Source organism: Diceros bicornis, chromosome 17, assembly GCF_020826845.1.
Source record: "Diceros bicornis minor isolate mBicDic1 chromosome 17, mDicBic1.mat.cur, whole genome shotgun sequence".
NCBI lineage: Eukaryota > Metazoa > Chordata > Mammalia > Perissodactyla > Rhinocerotidae > Diceros > Diceros bicornis.
In genome coordinates this window covers 29,628,003-29,645,007 of record NC_080756.1, presented here as the reverse complement: position 1 = coordinate 29,645,007, position 17,005 = coordinate 29,628,003, and the positions used below count along the sequence as shown (strand labels likewise).

Sequence of the window (17,005 nt, the reverse complement as noted above, 5' to 3'; positions counted from 1 at the left end):
AGACATCATGAGGGTAAAGTAGAGTCAAGATAAGAATTTTTACCATGGGGTAGACATGACAGTTTTCTTACAGGAAAAAAAAAAAAAAGCCATTCTACAAAAGAAAAATATTTGACAAGATATGTATATTCACGGCTTCTACAAGACATACATCATATAGTAATAGTCATTATCAACTATTAAGGAAGATATAGTTAATCATGTTTGAGCTACCTTACTACCCCCTATATTACTCTCTGCCCTGAACGCAAGGCAACTATGTTGCTAAGAACCAAGTTACCACCTTCACCCTCACCCTTAAAATATTCAACCCCTTAAGGTCCTTAACTGGCCAGTTATTATGCCCTCTGAAGAACAGCTGGAACTGAGAAACACAGAAATTATATTCGGGGAGAGTGGGCACTTGTAAGTCTACGTCCAATCGAGGTTAAGGAGGTTATTTTTCCTATGTGCACAATGATGAATAAGCAGAGAAATTTGGTCTTCAGAGAGAAACAGAGGCTCAGAGAAAAGTCATAGTGCAAAGAAGATGCGGCCTCAGAGAGAAAGAAAAAAATGAAGAAAATAGCTGTCCCAGTCCCAATCCACCATGGCTGTTTCTAGCTGCAGTTCCCAGAAGGGCAAGCTACATGTCACATTTACGAGATGCTCCTAAATCCCTGTAATAAACCACCTACGTGTGAGATAAGGGAATGCATTTTCTTTCCTTGAAACTAAATAATTTTGACTAGAAAATACAGTTCGTTTTTCGATTCTTCCAATGAAACTTGGAAAACTTTCAATACAAAGCTATGCAAATAAATTTTAAATCTCCAGCCACATAGAGACAGAGATTGGATTGGTGGTTACCAGAGGGGAAGGGGGGAGGGAGGAGGGTGAAAGGGATAATTCGGTACATGTGTGTGGTGATGGGTTGTAATTAGTATTTTGGTGGTGAACATGATGTAATCTATGCAGAAATAGAAGTATAATGATGTACACCTGAAATTTTTACAATGTTATAAACCAATGTTACTACAATAAACAAAAAATTAAAAAAAAATCAATCAGACAGACTGTTCTTTGAATCTTTCTTCAAATGATTCTGCTCTATGCTTCACAACAAAAATAAATACCATACCTCCTTTAATGAAGGGAAGGAGTAGTAAATTATGATTTTTACCACCATACCCAGGCTTCCAGTTTCCCCAAATCAGTCTCTTAGCTTGGGATCATCCCTTATTATCCCCCCCTTCTCTGAATAATGACATTCCCCCTCTGCAAACTACACTGGAAATCACATATATATATATATATGATATATATATATATATCAGTCTATTCTAGTTAATAGCCTACAACAATGGAAAAGTGGAAAATCTCGCCCTGCGGAGCCTCTGGGCATGGACATTAGTCCAGCTGGCCTCTCAACCCTGGCACAGCTGGCTTCTACATCTATGTACTCAGATTTCACTTGGAACCAGATTCCACTTGAAACTTCTTTCAGAATACTCTTTTCACCCCCATTCAGCCCTTCCTACTAGATCGGGCCTAATTCCATTCCCACAGGTCAATAAACAGGCTGATGGAACCACCAGCGCTCAGCCAGAGGATCTCACGCTCTTCCCTCTCTTCCCACCTCTTTACCTGCCTAGCTCTGCCGCCCCTGCTGCTCCTGAACCTGGAACTTTCCCCAGGTAATGGCTGTTGCCTGGTGAGCAAAGCTCCTAAGAAAAGAGGAATGGAAAGATCAGGACCCCAAAAGAAAAAAAAAGAGACTGTAAGTGACTTGAGGACAGACTTGATGTCTGTCTTGCTCATACTGTACCCTCAGAAATAGGCTTAGTGACTCGCATGAGAAGGTACTTGGAAAATATTGTTGAGCAAATGAACTACAAGGATAGCAGAATTGCAAATCACTCTGCCTTCACCTAAGTACCTCCCATTCTCTCAGAAGTAAAGTCTCCCTAAAAGACACAGGCTCACTATTTCATCCTGCTTAACCTGATCCAACTTCAAACATTCCAGGGAACTGACATTATTTCTTTATAAAAAACAAAAATAAAAAATAAATAAATAGGATTAATCCATTTCACATAAGGAAGGTGTCTTTCTTTTAATAAGCTCCTCCAAATGTTATTCTAGAGTCCTTTAAAAATGTTATTTATTTTCTATGACAATTATTATAAGAAAAGTTATGGAAATATAATATTAATAAATCAACATAAATATCAATTATAAATCATATAATTTATACTATGCAATCATCATAAAGAACATAAAAATATAAACTTACATGTTTGGACAAGTTGGGACTCTTTGAATCAACATCATACCTAAAAGATTAAAATACAAAATTCAAATTATTTCCATAAAATACAGCTAGAGAAAAATATCAGTATTTTCCAAAAAACATAAATAATATAAAAATGAATCAAAATTATATCAATGGGGAGAAAGATTTAGCAAATTTGAAAGTTTCTCATAATCTGTGGCCTACATGCCAATGGTAGAATTCACAATCCTTGGGTGCTTTTATTTCTACAACCTGAATATTAGTCCCAGTATTTTCACAGTCATCAATTCTGCTGCTTAATAGAACAAGTTAATTATGAATCAGCAGTATGCTAATACAGTTCAAAATTCCCTAAAAACTGAAATTCCTCTTCTCTGGATGCCATTACAAAATAAACAGGTGCTGGTAACAGGGTGTCATTTGCATACATCGTAATTCTTATTTAATATCTAAAATGCAATTCTTAACTTTGAAATTTGGCTAAAATAGAGAGACATTCTTTTTCCCGAATCACAAGATTTCGGGAAACTGTATACTTACGGAAAGACAAATGTATTTATATAGGACTATTATATGCCCTATTTTTGACCAGTTGGTACTGGAAATAAAGAATTTCTTGGAGAAATCCTGGGAAAACATCACTATCACTTTAGCACCTCGTTTTAAAGAATTTGTAGAAATGGAAAGATTGCTAACAGTCAAAATAACCTCAATGTGCTGAATTCTTGAACAGGAAAATATTTGTGTTGGCTCCAGTCTCTCTCCCAAATCACATTCCTTTCACATTCCTTGTGCACAGCTTCCTACCAGAAATTAACTGCCTTTTCTTTTACTGTTAATTAAAGTCATCCTTCTCACATAACAAGAATGTTTCCACAAAGAAACAAAGTATCTCAATCAATAATAGACAGGGAAACAGATGATGTGCCCTGATGCTGGGCAGAGGTGCACTTACTTAATAGCAAAGAATGTTCACCACAAACTGGCTTTAAACTTGGATGATGCAAATACCTGCCTCAGAAGAACTACAAATTATTCTCCTTCACAGGAGGACATCAGGGCATTCTGATCACTCTCAACAGATGTAACCTAGAATTTTATATTAGCAAATTGCCAGCATCTACTGAAGACCTACAGATGTTAGTACAAAAAATATTTCTTATTCAATAAATTTTTCTTATTCAAGACAATTTTTGTAAGAGTCAGATCAAAATTAGTCACTGCAGCAATACCAAAAGTGAAACCTAACTATGCTGGCTTTTTCCCAAGAATCAGTCCTGGAAACTATTTTCTATAAAGGGTTTAGTGTGGACTGAAGAGAAATAACATGGTATGTTCAGTTCAGTTCAAAGAAGCAAAAAGAAAAGAGTTTATGTTTTCATCACAAAGAGTTTAAGTATTTTCAAATACAATCCTCTTTCATTGTCTTTAACAAAGCTTTTTTAATGTTATTATCTCAAAAGTAGGTAATTTACAGTATACCTCTGAAGGCTGCAGATAATATGTTGGATTATAATGCATTTGAAATTACCATGACTTGCCTTTTAATGGAACTTTCCATCTAACTTTTCTTAACATATCAGGACTACTCTGGTCCTCACCCTCACAGGTCAGAACATAAACACTACATCTTAAATGGTTAAAATGTGCGTGTGTGCGTGTGTGTGTGTATGTGTTATGAGTGTCATATTCTCCTTAAGGAAGAGAGAATACATTGCAAAGTAGGCAGCTCAGTAGTTTACCCCTAGGACGGCGCATCCCAGTGCCTAAATTTATGAAGGGCAATCTTGTAAACAACTTCATCCTGCTATTGAAGTCTTACTACTAGCGTACTAAATTGGCAGTAACTGATTTGAGTGGCTCCTAAGGATTATGTTTTCTATTAGAGGGTAACAGATGTTCACTGGAATGTTTCCTGTATTTCTGGAATTCCAGCTAAGGCCCAAAGGTGAAAAGGAAAGATGCTAAGTATCCCCTCACGCTCAGCTCAGGGCTGCCAATGAGTCAGTCTCCTTAGGTTCAGACCCTTCTCCACAGTTACTCAGAGTGACAGGCTATTCTCTGCCTCTTAGGGGGCAGGAGGAGGTTCTTTCCACTCCCCCAAGCCAAGTGAAGGGGAGCTCCAAAATCTGAGGTGCTTGTGAGAACGGGAGAACAGCATCTGGTTCCCCAGTCAGCCAAGAACCAGCCCTAGGTCCACCCTAGGGCTGCCAATGGAAGAGAATGTCAGGAAACAGTCCTAGGAAGGGCCTTCTCAAAGCTGAGGAACAAGGAAGAACGTCCTTTTTAGTCCCTCCACGATGAGGAAGACAAGCAGGGTGCCTGACAGGTGTTCCCTGAGTCTGCTACCCTCTAAGGCCTAGATGTTTCAGGAGGTAGGAGACCCACATCTCTCTTCCCAGCTCCCCTGCCTTTCTGTTCTTCCGCCTCCCTTCTCTCCTGCAAGCAGCTGAGACAATGGCTGCAAGTGAGGGGAGAGGAAGTGAAGAACTTTGGATTAAGTTTGTGATTCAAGTTTTAAAGTGCAGAGTATATAACGACTAACAAAATGAGATGGTTCTAATCAACAAAAGTGACTGAAAAGTCATGAAATTAGACCTTGACATTGTTAAGGGAGCCCTTAACCAATGGGGAAAACTGGAATTGACAGTGTTGGGACAAATTATTGGAAGAAATAAAACAATTTATTTTCCCCTAAACTGTTGAGAGCCTTGGAAATTAGGTTGTTAATAACATTATACAGTTCATAATTATCACCATTTAATTTATCAAGAAGGAAAATAATTTGCTAAGTAAGTCAAATCTAGACTTGAAGCTCCCTTGTTGGTGCTCTGGTCTAAATGGAAAAACAAGAGTGAAAAGGGTTATATTTCATTTTTCCTATTTCCTTGAGCAACATGGCTACCCACACTTCTTACTCAAAGACGTTTTTGTCCAGCTGTTCTGTCAATAATAAAGTTTTCAACTGTGACAACAAAACGATTTGTGAAGTACTCATACTATTCCCAGTGTGATAATTATAACAAAACAAATACCAAAGTTTATGACTTTGTGATATATACATAGCATGATGACAGAGACTATGTCTCCTGAATGAATAAGTACACATCAGATCAAAAAGGCAGGAGAATTTTAAGACTTATAGCTGATAAACTAGTCTTAAAAATATATCTCATGGGGTCGGCCCAGTGGCATAGTGGTTAAGTTTGTGTGCTCCACTTTGGCGGCCCGGGGTTCGCAGGTTCGGATCCCGGCACAGACCTACGCACCGCTTATCAAGCCATGCTGTGGCAGGCGTCCCATATAAAGTAGAGGTAGATGGGCGTGGATCTTAGCCCAGGGCCAATCTACCTCTGCAAAAAGAGGAGGATTGGCAACAGATGTTAGCTCAGGGCTAATCTTCCTCACCAAAAGAAAAAAACCAAAACACAAAAAATATGTATCTCAGGCATATCAGTAATATATATCAGTAATAATAATAATTACTGCGGATTAATCAGAACTTACAGGAATTTGGGCCAGTGGTGCCAGGAATACATACTCATTTTCTCTCTCTCTCTCACTTGCTTTTTCTCTGACATTATAATTTTCCATCAGCTTTGAAGGTTAAATAAAAAAGCTCCTAATAGCCATTTCTCAAACCTTCTGTAATACACAATTATTTAGAGCATACACTTCAAAGTTTCTTTTTTATTGTTTTTTAGAATTTTGTAAAACCAATGGACAGATTAACTGAATAAAAAACAATTCTGAGGGCCAGCCCCAGTGGCGTAGTGGTTAAGATTGGCATGCTCTGCTTCAGCGGCCAGGGTTTGGCTCCTGGGCGCCGACCTACCCAACTTGTCTGTTAGTGGCCATGCTGTGGTCGTGGCTCACATACAAAAAGAGGAAGATTGGCAGTGGATGTTAGCTCAGGGCAAATCTTCCTCAGTAAAAAAAGAAAAAAAAATTCTGAAAACCATTTATATCTATTGGCCAATTTAGACTACTGTATTCTTCAACATTGCTATTCCCTCAGGGGCACATGTTCCTGTAAATATGTTAGAGTGTTTGCGGTAGTTCTCTGGATGATGTGGGTTGAGATTACAGGTGATTTTATAGCCTACTTTACCCATTTTTTATTTTCCAAATTTTCTATAATGAACATTTTTTTCCAGGAATAACGCATTGGTAAGTCAAAATTTAAAAACCAATCATAGGTATAGCAGATACACATAACTAGTAAACAATTACACTGTTTTCCATACTTATTTAGGTAGATATGCTGGAAAAATTACAATGTAAAAAAAAAATGAAAGAAAGCCTGCTCTCACAGGTTCAAGGTGTTACGTGAGATATTCTAATAAATGGGAAATCCAAAGGAATTAATTAAAGTGATATCAAAAATACTACATGAACTAAGAGAATATACTTGTTGTCTTTTTTGATAAGCTTCTCCAGGTATTGCTTTCTCTGGTCCTAACTTTGAATTTTTCAGAGATCATATAAAATTGAAATAACATTTGAATCAAATTTCTGAAATTAACCAAATACATTCGAAAGGTAAAATGAAACTTAATTCAATTTTGCAATATGCTTTCACATTTCAAACATTACACAATTTCTGTGAGAATGACTATAATTTTTAGAAAAAAGGAAAGCTGAAGAAGTTAAAATATATCAATTTACCTACACTAATTTCTGTTACTTTATTTCTTCTTGTCACACTGAGATAAAATAATACAACATGCTCCCATTCCAATCAAACATAATTCCCTAGATATTCTTACTTTTGCTTACTTAGATAGATTAAATATATTCCATTATATTATTATATTCAATGTGAAGTAGATTACTTCAAACGTACACTTTCATCAGTATTAGATAACCAAGGCAAAACTAGAAATACCCCGGTTTAGACATTACTTTTAATCTTCATAAAATTTTAGAAATTCAGGTTTGTACCATTTAATTATAAACTATTTTAGGCCAAATTTGACTTATTGGAGAGCTCATTTACTGGCTAACATTTGATTGCTATCAACCTCTTGAGAGCATCATTTCTTTTCTTTTCAGTCTACTTGTGCAATTCTATAATAGCTACAGTTATGAATATTAAGTGATAAATGATAAGCAGGACGTGGACTTAAGAAATCAGTACAAGGAGGGCCAAAATGAGACAAGAGTGTGGGAGAGTGAGTGAGTACAGTCACCTGGCAGCAGCTGCTCATGATGGTGACAAGGACCTGTTGGCAGACAGCAACCAAAAAACAGAGAAATGGTTCTAAAAGTCAGAGCTAACATATAGGCGAGGAGTTCAGAGAACTAACAAAGCATATAGGACCTCTAAGTTGGTCTCAAAGATTACAACCAAGCAGTGAGTAGTCTTGTCCATAACCTTTCACCCTAAAATTTGACTCTGAGTAATTTACATTCTGAAAATGGAAGACAAAAAATTACAAAAAATTTGCATACCAGGATACTCACTGCAGGATTACATGTAATAGTAAAAACAGAACCAGCCAAAATGTCCCTCAGTAAATGTTTGGCTAAATAAATCACGGTTTTTTTGAACAATGAAAATTATGCAGACATTAAGATGAATGAGATATATATACATACATATATATATATATATATATATAGGCATAAAAAGATATCTAGAAAAATACACGTAACAGGAAAATACTTGAGATTTTCAAAATATCGAGATTCCCATATGCATGCATATCTTTTAAAAAAAGATATGAAAGTATATACATTGAGTCATTTACAGTTTTGGTTGTGGTTTTCTGTTTTTTTTGGTATTAGGATAACAAGGAACTTTTACTTTTTAAATGCCTATATTATTTAAAGTTTATAATAAATATTTACTACTTCTAAATGAGAGAAAACAATACAGATGAATGAGAAAGGGAGGGAGAGAGAAATGGAAATAGAGAGAGAGAACAAAGACTCATGAAATGGTGGCTGGTTTTAGGATACAGTTAAATCTGAAACTACAGGGAAAAAATTAAGAGGGTACCATGCTGGGGTGAGAAAGAAGGAAAATTCTTAAAAACAATTGCTATGAAAGCCCTGAACAATGGAGAATGAAATCATATCCTACATAATTTATATGTTTGTTTTTAAATAACAACACTGTGCAATCTCCATGATAAATTTGATTTATTTATAGGAAATCATTACATTCCACTTGGTTTTTTTTCTCATGAGCCTCATTTTTATTATTTAGAAAGGAGTTTCAAGGAAATAAAAACCAAATGGGGCACAATCAATTGTATTTGATAAATATAATGAATACTTAGAACTCCTATAATTCTTAAAGTAAACGGCCTGGTATAAGATTCTCCTTTTTTAAACAGAAGCACTGCAGGTTATTTTACTGCAACACATTTTACAGGAAAATGAGAAACACTATTAACAGTAGAGAACTTTTTTTCTTATATTAGGAGGCAAATGGTGACATTTTCAAATAATATATTGATAGCTTTTGTTATCAAAAAATATTTATAAATTGTGACAGCATGGTACACTTTATTGTTTTCAGCCATTTAAAATAAAACATTTATCTTTTTAAATACTTGTGATGTTCACAAACTCTAATTATTTTGATATATTAAGCACATACTATAATATGTGTTATACTTTTCTCTCTCAATATATTTCCTTTTAACAATACTCAGATACTTCAACAATCACCACAGTTTACCTCTGTGGAACCAAAACTCAATAATTAATACCTTATAAGCAGGCTGACTCTAGATTCTCTGTGGATAGGGAACTGAACTTAGCAATAATATTTTAATAGGCGTGATTCAGCATCAAAATAACAAGAATATTAAAAATATTAAAAGGTCTGATTCTAGCATCCTGGGTCTTGGAAGTAGGAGGCCAGGAAGGGATCTAAGGAAGCCGTAGTTAGGCAGAGACCCATGTACTATACAAAAAAGCAGCCGAGAGAAACTTACAAATCTGAGAGACATCAACCATGGGAGTAAATGAGATCACCTTTGAGTATATGCAGAACTTGTAAGAAACCCACTGAGGCATAAGATAGTTTGAAAGAATGTCCATATATACTGCCTTGCATTTCTACATGGTTAAATTATTCACTTATTTTTCAATAAGCATATAGCCGAAAACCTATAAAATGCAGTGCTGGGACAGTACTCAGGCCACACTCTAAACAGAATTAATCTGTTTTCCTGCCAATATAATCTAGTATTCAGAGCAACCATAGGACCCAGCCTTATGTTATGAAAATTGCCTTTAAAAATCAATTTTTTAAAAATGCGAGTGTTACTAGAACTTACAAGTCAAAGCGAAGATTCTCTCTTTCTTCAAAAAAGTAGTCCAGAATAAATTTTCTTACAAAATCAGGATTTAAAGTATTATCAATTACTTCAGTTCTTCCAAACTGTTGAGAGAGAGAGACAGGGGTTAAAATCAGGCCTTGCATGGTTTACTTATTATAGTATAGTATTTAGCATTAATACAGTTCCTGGAAAACATAAGCAATAAATATCCAAATGACTTGACAAAATAAAGCCCTTCAGAAAAATTTTTAGAGATCAAATCATCCATCTTATTCACTCATAGAATTCAGAAATTGAGGGCTGAGTTCATTCAAATTTACCAGAAAAGCTGCTTCTGGAAATTCATATAAAAAGCCATAACACATCCTCTCCTCTTCTCCCCACTTGAAAGCCAAATCCCTTTCTAATCAAAAGAAGCTACTTATACATTAAATTTAAATTTATCACAAATATTTTTCCTAACCTAGTGTGTAACACTATCCCAAGCAACACATATTCTTACAATTGGAGGAGTCCAAGTATTCATAATCAAGCAGTCCTCTACACAAAACAGGTTATTAGCCATGTGTGGGGGAGAACTATCTTATAATCTATTATGCACTTCAATCATTTGGTTTTTGCTTTGTCTTGTTTATTTTTATTTTTATTTTTTTTGCTGAGGAAGATTCACCTTGAGCTAACATCTATTGCCAATCTTCCTCTTTTTTCTTGAGGAAGATTAGCCCTGAGCTAACATCTGTGCCCATCTTCCTCTATTTTGTATGTGGGTAGCTGCCACAGCATGGCTGATGAGTGGTGCAGGTCCGTGCCTGGGATCCGAACCTGCGAACCTGGGCTGCCAAAGTGGAGTATGCCAAACTTAACCATTATGCCATGGGGCCAGCCCCTGGTTTTTGTTTTGTGTTATTTTCTTATGATATCTAAATAGCCAAAATGGGACCTACGATTCTTGCATGTTTTTAAGCTAGTGTATTGCACTTTTGCTTGGAAAAAATAAGTTCTTCCATCTTAAGGGAAGTGAAAACCAAGAAACAAAAGTCCACATCTAGTCGTCCCTCCTTTCAGTGTGAAGGAAGGCCATCAGACACTGCTTCCAAAGATAGAGCAGAAATATATACTTTCTATCTCTGTTTTGCATTTGGCTTACATTCTTCCCCTTCTACAGCCGTGGAATTCTAATGAGGGAATTTTAACCTTTACTTCTGACCAGCATTATGCATGCTGTCTTATCAGAGAACCAACTTTTTGTTAAAGTTTAAGGAAAAACTATCTTTTTAATAGGAATAAGAGAACTATGCTAATCCACTAAAAGGTGAAGGTCATAGTTCACATAAATTTTGATAATAAAACTGTGGTACAAAATATTGATGACAAGGGATTTACTCTAGCTACTGCTAACTAATTACTCAAAAAAGAACTAATTTGCAGAGGCTTATACATTGGACAATGTTTTATATCATGGAACAACATCATGTAGGCAAACCATAACCCAGGTAACTAATTCAACATTTCAAAAATATTGAACATTTACTTCAAACAATAATAATAATTACAGCCACCATTTATGGAGTATTTAACTTTGCTCCAAGCACTTTTCACACATTACATTAAATCTTTACCATAACCCTGCAAGGTATGTATTACTAGTTCTACTTTATAGATGAGAAAATTGAGGCGGAGTGTTCCAACCTAAGTCCCTTTGGCTACGAGATCTACATTCTTTCTAGGACTCTCCTCTGTTTCAGCATAGAACATGTTAGGCCCTGGGAAGATTGAAGATGAGCCTATTTATGGTTTTTAATTTTAAGGGAATGAGAATAAGAGCATGTACCAAATAACCACAGGCTGGCAGTGCCCATGCACCCAAAAAGAGCAGTGCAGAGGTCAAGGAGTACAAGTCTGAACCAGAGAGAGCATGGGCCCTCCCAGCCTTTCTACTGCCTAGAAGCACAATGGTTTCCAGACCAGAGCAGAGAGAACCAAACTGGCAAATACACAACACTCTCAAAGAGAAACTCAGCCACCACCCAAATCCCTCTTATGGATTTTACTGAAACCCATACTCAGAGGGAAGAAGACAGAGTGAAATTCCCCAGGGTAAGGTCCATTGAGTTGCAAGCCAGCAATTCCTCAGTGCCTATGATTAAAACCTCCACAAGCCTGTTTCTTAGGGAACACTGGCTTTTCAGCAATATGGGTGGCTGAGTACACGTCACTACCTCAAGTGAAGATTAATATGTAGCTATTAAAATTTTAGCTAATCATTTATAAATCATGAACATCTATTACAATATGCCTTCCGACACACAGCCCTGGAATTGCTTTTGACGATATCACCAGTGACCCTCGTATTGCTAAATTCAGTGGTCAGTTTTTGGCCCTCATCACGCCAGACTGCCCAGCAGCATCTGACACTGCTGTCCACTCCTTCCTTCCTGAAGCAGTCTTCTCTGGCTTTTTGACACCACGCTCCCGTGTCCTTCTTCTTCTGCGATTCTCAGACATGCAGTCTCTCATTGTCAGAGCACAGTTTTGGCCCTCTTCATGTATCTGTCTTCACTCTTCTACTAGGTTATTTTATCGATTCCTTTGGCTTCAAATCTCATCTATAGGATGATAACTTCCAAATGTACACATCAGCCCAGATTTGCCTGAGTATAGACTCGTGCTTGCCACTGTCATCTCTGCTTACTCTTGTTCCCCCTCCAATCATCCTCCATATAACATCCAGAGTAATTTTTTGAAAAACATAAACATGGTCATGCAATTTCACCACCCTCAAAGTCTTTAATGACTTCCCATAGTACTTCAAATAAAATCTCTTTTCTTTGGTCTACAGGACCTGGCCCCTGTTTACCTCCCGAACTTCATCACGGGCCAGCATCCCCTGTTTCTGTCTGCCCCTGTCAGCTGGCCTTCCTTAGATCCCTTTACACCTCAAACCCTTCCCATCTTATGGCCTTTGCACCTGCTATTTCTTCTTCCTGGAACACTCTTAACCCCACTCTTGCATGGCTAACGTTTTTTCATCCCTTAAGCCTCTGCTTATATGTCAGCATTCTGGCTCTAAACACCCAATCTAAAGTTGGTCCCCCACCCCTAAAATTATTCTCCTTCATAGCACCTGGTTTTCTTTCCTTCATAAAACTTATATTTTGGTATTATACTTTTATTTGTTTGTTTTATATTTTCCTCACTAGACAATAAGCTCCATGAAGGCACAGGACATACAGATCTATTGATTTACACCTGTACAAAACTGAACAAATGTTAACTTAAGGAGATCTGCAATATATTGTTCAGAGAAAAAAATCAAGGATAATGTACAGTAGAATATCAAGCTTGATTAAAATATGTTTATATATATATATACAGATAAAAATAGAAGAAAGTATACCATAATATAGCAATTATCTAATTGTTATTTTTTCATTATGTATTTCTGGGTTTTCCTAATTTCTTGCAATAAGTATGTTTTACTTTTAAAATCAGAAACATAACACTTTTCAGCAGTGTTCCTGTTTTTTAATTCATTCTATTATGAAAAGTGAAAATTGGCAATAATAAGAAATCCACAGATATATTATGACTAGTTCAGCTCATGGGAAATATGTTGGTTCTTTCCCAGAGGCTGGAATATATTAGCTATCAACCAAGTGATTAATCTTTCTGACATGAAATGAAATTTAAGTCTTAGCTAATGCCTTATACTTCTAAATAAAAAATTTCTAATTCCTTGGAAAATGTACAGTTGCATATAATTCTATGCAGATCAGAGAAGATTAGAATTTTGAGGAAAGATAATTATTAATAATATTTGTTGATGGTATACACCCAGAAACAGCTACATTTGAAAGAATTGTAACTTGTACCCTAAAAAACCTTTTTCTGAATATCAACAATCCTGAATTGTCGGAAGTTCCTACAAACCTGATTACAATAATTCCCGTCACAATGAACATATCCAAATATGTGGACAGTCAAGCACTTTCACATAATTATACAGTGTTAAGTTTCATCATCTCATAATTAGAAAAATATAGAAAAATGTTCTTTTATTCACCAAATGTGAAAGTTTTCAGTCATTTGAAAAACAGTATGTGAACTGTTAATTTTGCTAGAACATAAAACATTGTTTCTTGTAAAACTTTAAGCAAAAAATAGAAAACAATTCACAATTAAGTCGTTGAAAGTTTTCCTTTGTTTTATGCTTGAGCTAATCGGATAAATACCTACTTTTCCTATTTAGGAACAAATCTTGCAGAAAATGATAGAATGGAAATACTTCTGATTTCTGAATCAACTAATTGTCAAACCGCTTCAGAGGAGTAGTACTGGAAAGAAATTCATCTATTTATGGCACCAGGCAAATGAACTCTGTTTTGAGAAAAATGTTCATAAAGGTTTACTATATTGTGAAGACCCAGAACAACCACTCAGTCTCATATTCATTTGTCAACTCAAGTGAAAGTGATGGAGGGAAAAGGTCATTTGGACTAGCACACATCTTTATTTCAGTTATTATACTAGAATTAAATCTTAGTAGCAGTGATATACAGAGGACAGTCTCCAGAGGTTAGACAAAAAGACTATGTAAACTGAGGAGTGCAGACAGAATATTAAGATAAATTCAATTTAAAAAAACCTCAGTTTAGGTTTTCCTGATACATATCCAACCTGCATAAAGGATACCCAGCACAAGTGCACCCATGGGTGCACACACGCACAACACCAAAAGTGAAGACTTACATTCTTACACACCCCCTCTCAGGAGTTAGAACCGGTTTACCAGAGAATCCTTGGACCTTTTCCTCTGAGGAAAAGAGATATAGTTCTGGCATGTAACTCACTATCCAAGACATTTTTTAACAAATCAATGATCTGTAATTCACTTAATTATAAGAAGACAAATAAAAAATCTGAAGGCTTTATCTAGATCTTACATTAGTATAGACCAATGAGATGTAGCCATAGATACAGATATACATGTACATACGAACAAACAGAAAGAGAAATAAAATGACTTCCTTCTAATATTCTTGGTTAAGACAATATTTCACATAAGGGACTTTCTTTCGTTTTTTAGGATCTCCTATTTTTAGGAATGAATCTAAATCATTAACCAGCAAAAAAAGGACACTTTGATCACATCTCTATAATTGTCACACATAAAATATAGACAGGACTACAGTCCATCAATTTTTTAAATTATAGTATTTTAAAACCTTAGATAAAATATTTTATATTAAATCATACTTTAAAAAATAATATTTTAAGGAACTGCTTTTACCATGTCATTGCTTGCTCTTAATTCTGTGATCAGTGACATGTTTTACCATCTAAAGAGAAAAAAATTGGACTTTATTTATCCAGGATGTCCTTACTGGAGATTATGGGTTAATTTTATCACATATCAGTTAGATTTTCACTTATACCAGACAAAATATTTTTTAAATGAATTGGGCAGATTATTATTTTACTCTACCCAATTATTTCTAATTAGATTACTTTATTTAGATGATTATCTAAATTCAATTGAAAATAAACTTGAAAAATGTATTCACACCAACCCTGAAGTTTTTGAATATTTAAAAGCAGTTCTACTCACAAATGCACAATAAATGTTGTTGACTGACATGCATCAAAAAGTAGGCAACAACGAATTTCATATACTGAAAATTAACTTTTGATCAATTATCTTTAAAATCCTCCAAATCAATAATTCCTAGATTTTTGTTTTAGAATTATTAAATTCTATTACTGTCTTTCTTAAGATTTTGCAACACTCTTTCTCTCCTTCCTGAAATTATTGTGTAAGATAGAACTTTAGGCACAGTTTCAGCACCGAGATTCTTAAATTCTCAACGCTTAATTTGTAAGTGTTATTCATTTTAACTTTTCGTTGAGAATTTTGCAGGAAAATAGAAACATCACAAAGCTGTCTGAGAATTATTTTCATTCAAAGCGGTCAGAACAAACTTTTAGTTCTGCCAATGGCAAATTAGGTGGTTTCAGACCAACTCTTCCACTGAGAATAACTAGAAAAGTGAAACAAAATATTAAAATAATCTTTATGAAGGCACCAAAGAGCTAACAAAAAGGTTTTTGTGGAACCAAAAACCTGGAGTAAAGAGGAGCCCTGTAAGGTCCCGTGTTTGATAAAGGGAAGCCAAACTGAGCAAAGACTTCCACAGGCTCATCAAGCTGGGGGAGACAACAAAGTTTTAAAAAATTCACAAAAGCAGTGTATATATGTTCATTCTATATTTCTTTCTACTTGTCAATATGTTTAAAAAAATTTTTTTAAAAAGAAGGATCAAAAAAAATAAGGCAGCAAAGGTTTTGGATTGGGGCCCCCAAAAGCTAAAACTTCCCCAGAAGCAAAAACAAACCCACCCTGGAGAAATATAAAATCATCTAAAACCTCAAGTTAGCTCTAATTTTTTCTATAGAATATTCAGCAATTATTACCAGGCGTGAGGATGTCTGCCTCCAGCTCTAACGGAGTCACTTGTAATAAACCAACACTCCTGCTGAGAACCAGGAAAAGTAGATAATATACAAAAATTTATTGGCTGATATTATTGTAGAGATGCAAAAGAAGCCGAGAGTTGAAGGGCCCAATGCTGCAGAGAAGGAAAGTTAATTAAGGTGAGCACAATTTTTGCTTGGAACAAACAGTGACAAAGAAAGAGAAAGTCCAGATAAAAATGGAGAGAGAAGCAAAGCCAGGAAGTCTCAGCAACGATTAGCCATAGTTTTGAAGATTATATAAGTGAAAAGGAGAGCTTTGTGAAGTTAGAAAAGCTATCTGAACTCAGATTCCTTTTAAATTTCAGGAAGACTAAAGATATCAAGGTCTAATTACATTCCAAGTTACTATTAAAAAAAGAACATTTCCAAGGTGCTGGCCCCATGGCCTAGTGATTAAGTTCAGCGTACTGTGCTTCGGCGGCCGGGTATTCACGGGTTCAGATCCTGGGCATGGACTCACACCACTCATCAGCCACGTTGTGGGGGCAACCCATATATAAAATAGAGGAAGACTGGCACAGATGTTAGCTCAGGGCAAGTCTTCCTCAGGAAAAAAAAAAAAAAATTTCCTACAGGAAATGAGAGCATGCCAAAAGATAAACTCAAAAATCAGATCAAAACTGTAATGCAGAATTTCACATGGAGCTAAACACATAAAGAAAATTATAGAAGACATGAAAGAATAGTATAAATCAGAATTAGAAACACTGAGAAAGGAGGTGATAGAAACAAGGAAGAAATAGAGGTAAAATGAAACATTTTAGAAATGAAAGAAAGTAGTAAAGACACAAGAGTAAATAAACACAATAGACAATGCCTTAATTGGAAAGAAAGGTTTTTGTTTTTAAGAATCAAAAAGGATAGAAAGAGTTGAGAGAATGTAGCAAATTTTGAATAC

General features: G+C 35.5%; 1 protein-coding gene across 1 annotated transcript in view; it reads right to left on the bottom strand.

Moving 5' to 3' along the window:
• Positions 1 to 17,005, bottom strand: part of CPNE8 (copine 8) — a 205,010-nt gene that overhangs the window by 144,354 nt on the left and 43,651 nt on the right. The window contains exons 4-5 of the mRNA XM_058558514.1: positions 9,571 to 9,674; positions 2,276 to 2,315 (exon numbers count right to left, since the gene is read on the bottom strand). Of these exons, the coding sequence (XP_058414497.1) occupies positions 2,276 to 2,315; positions 9,571 to 9,674 (144 nt within the window). The remainder of the gene's footprint in view (positions 1 to 2,275; positions 2,316 to 9,570; positions 9,675 to 17,005) is intronic.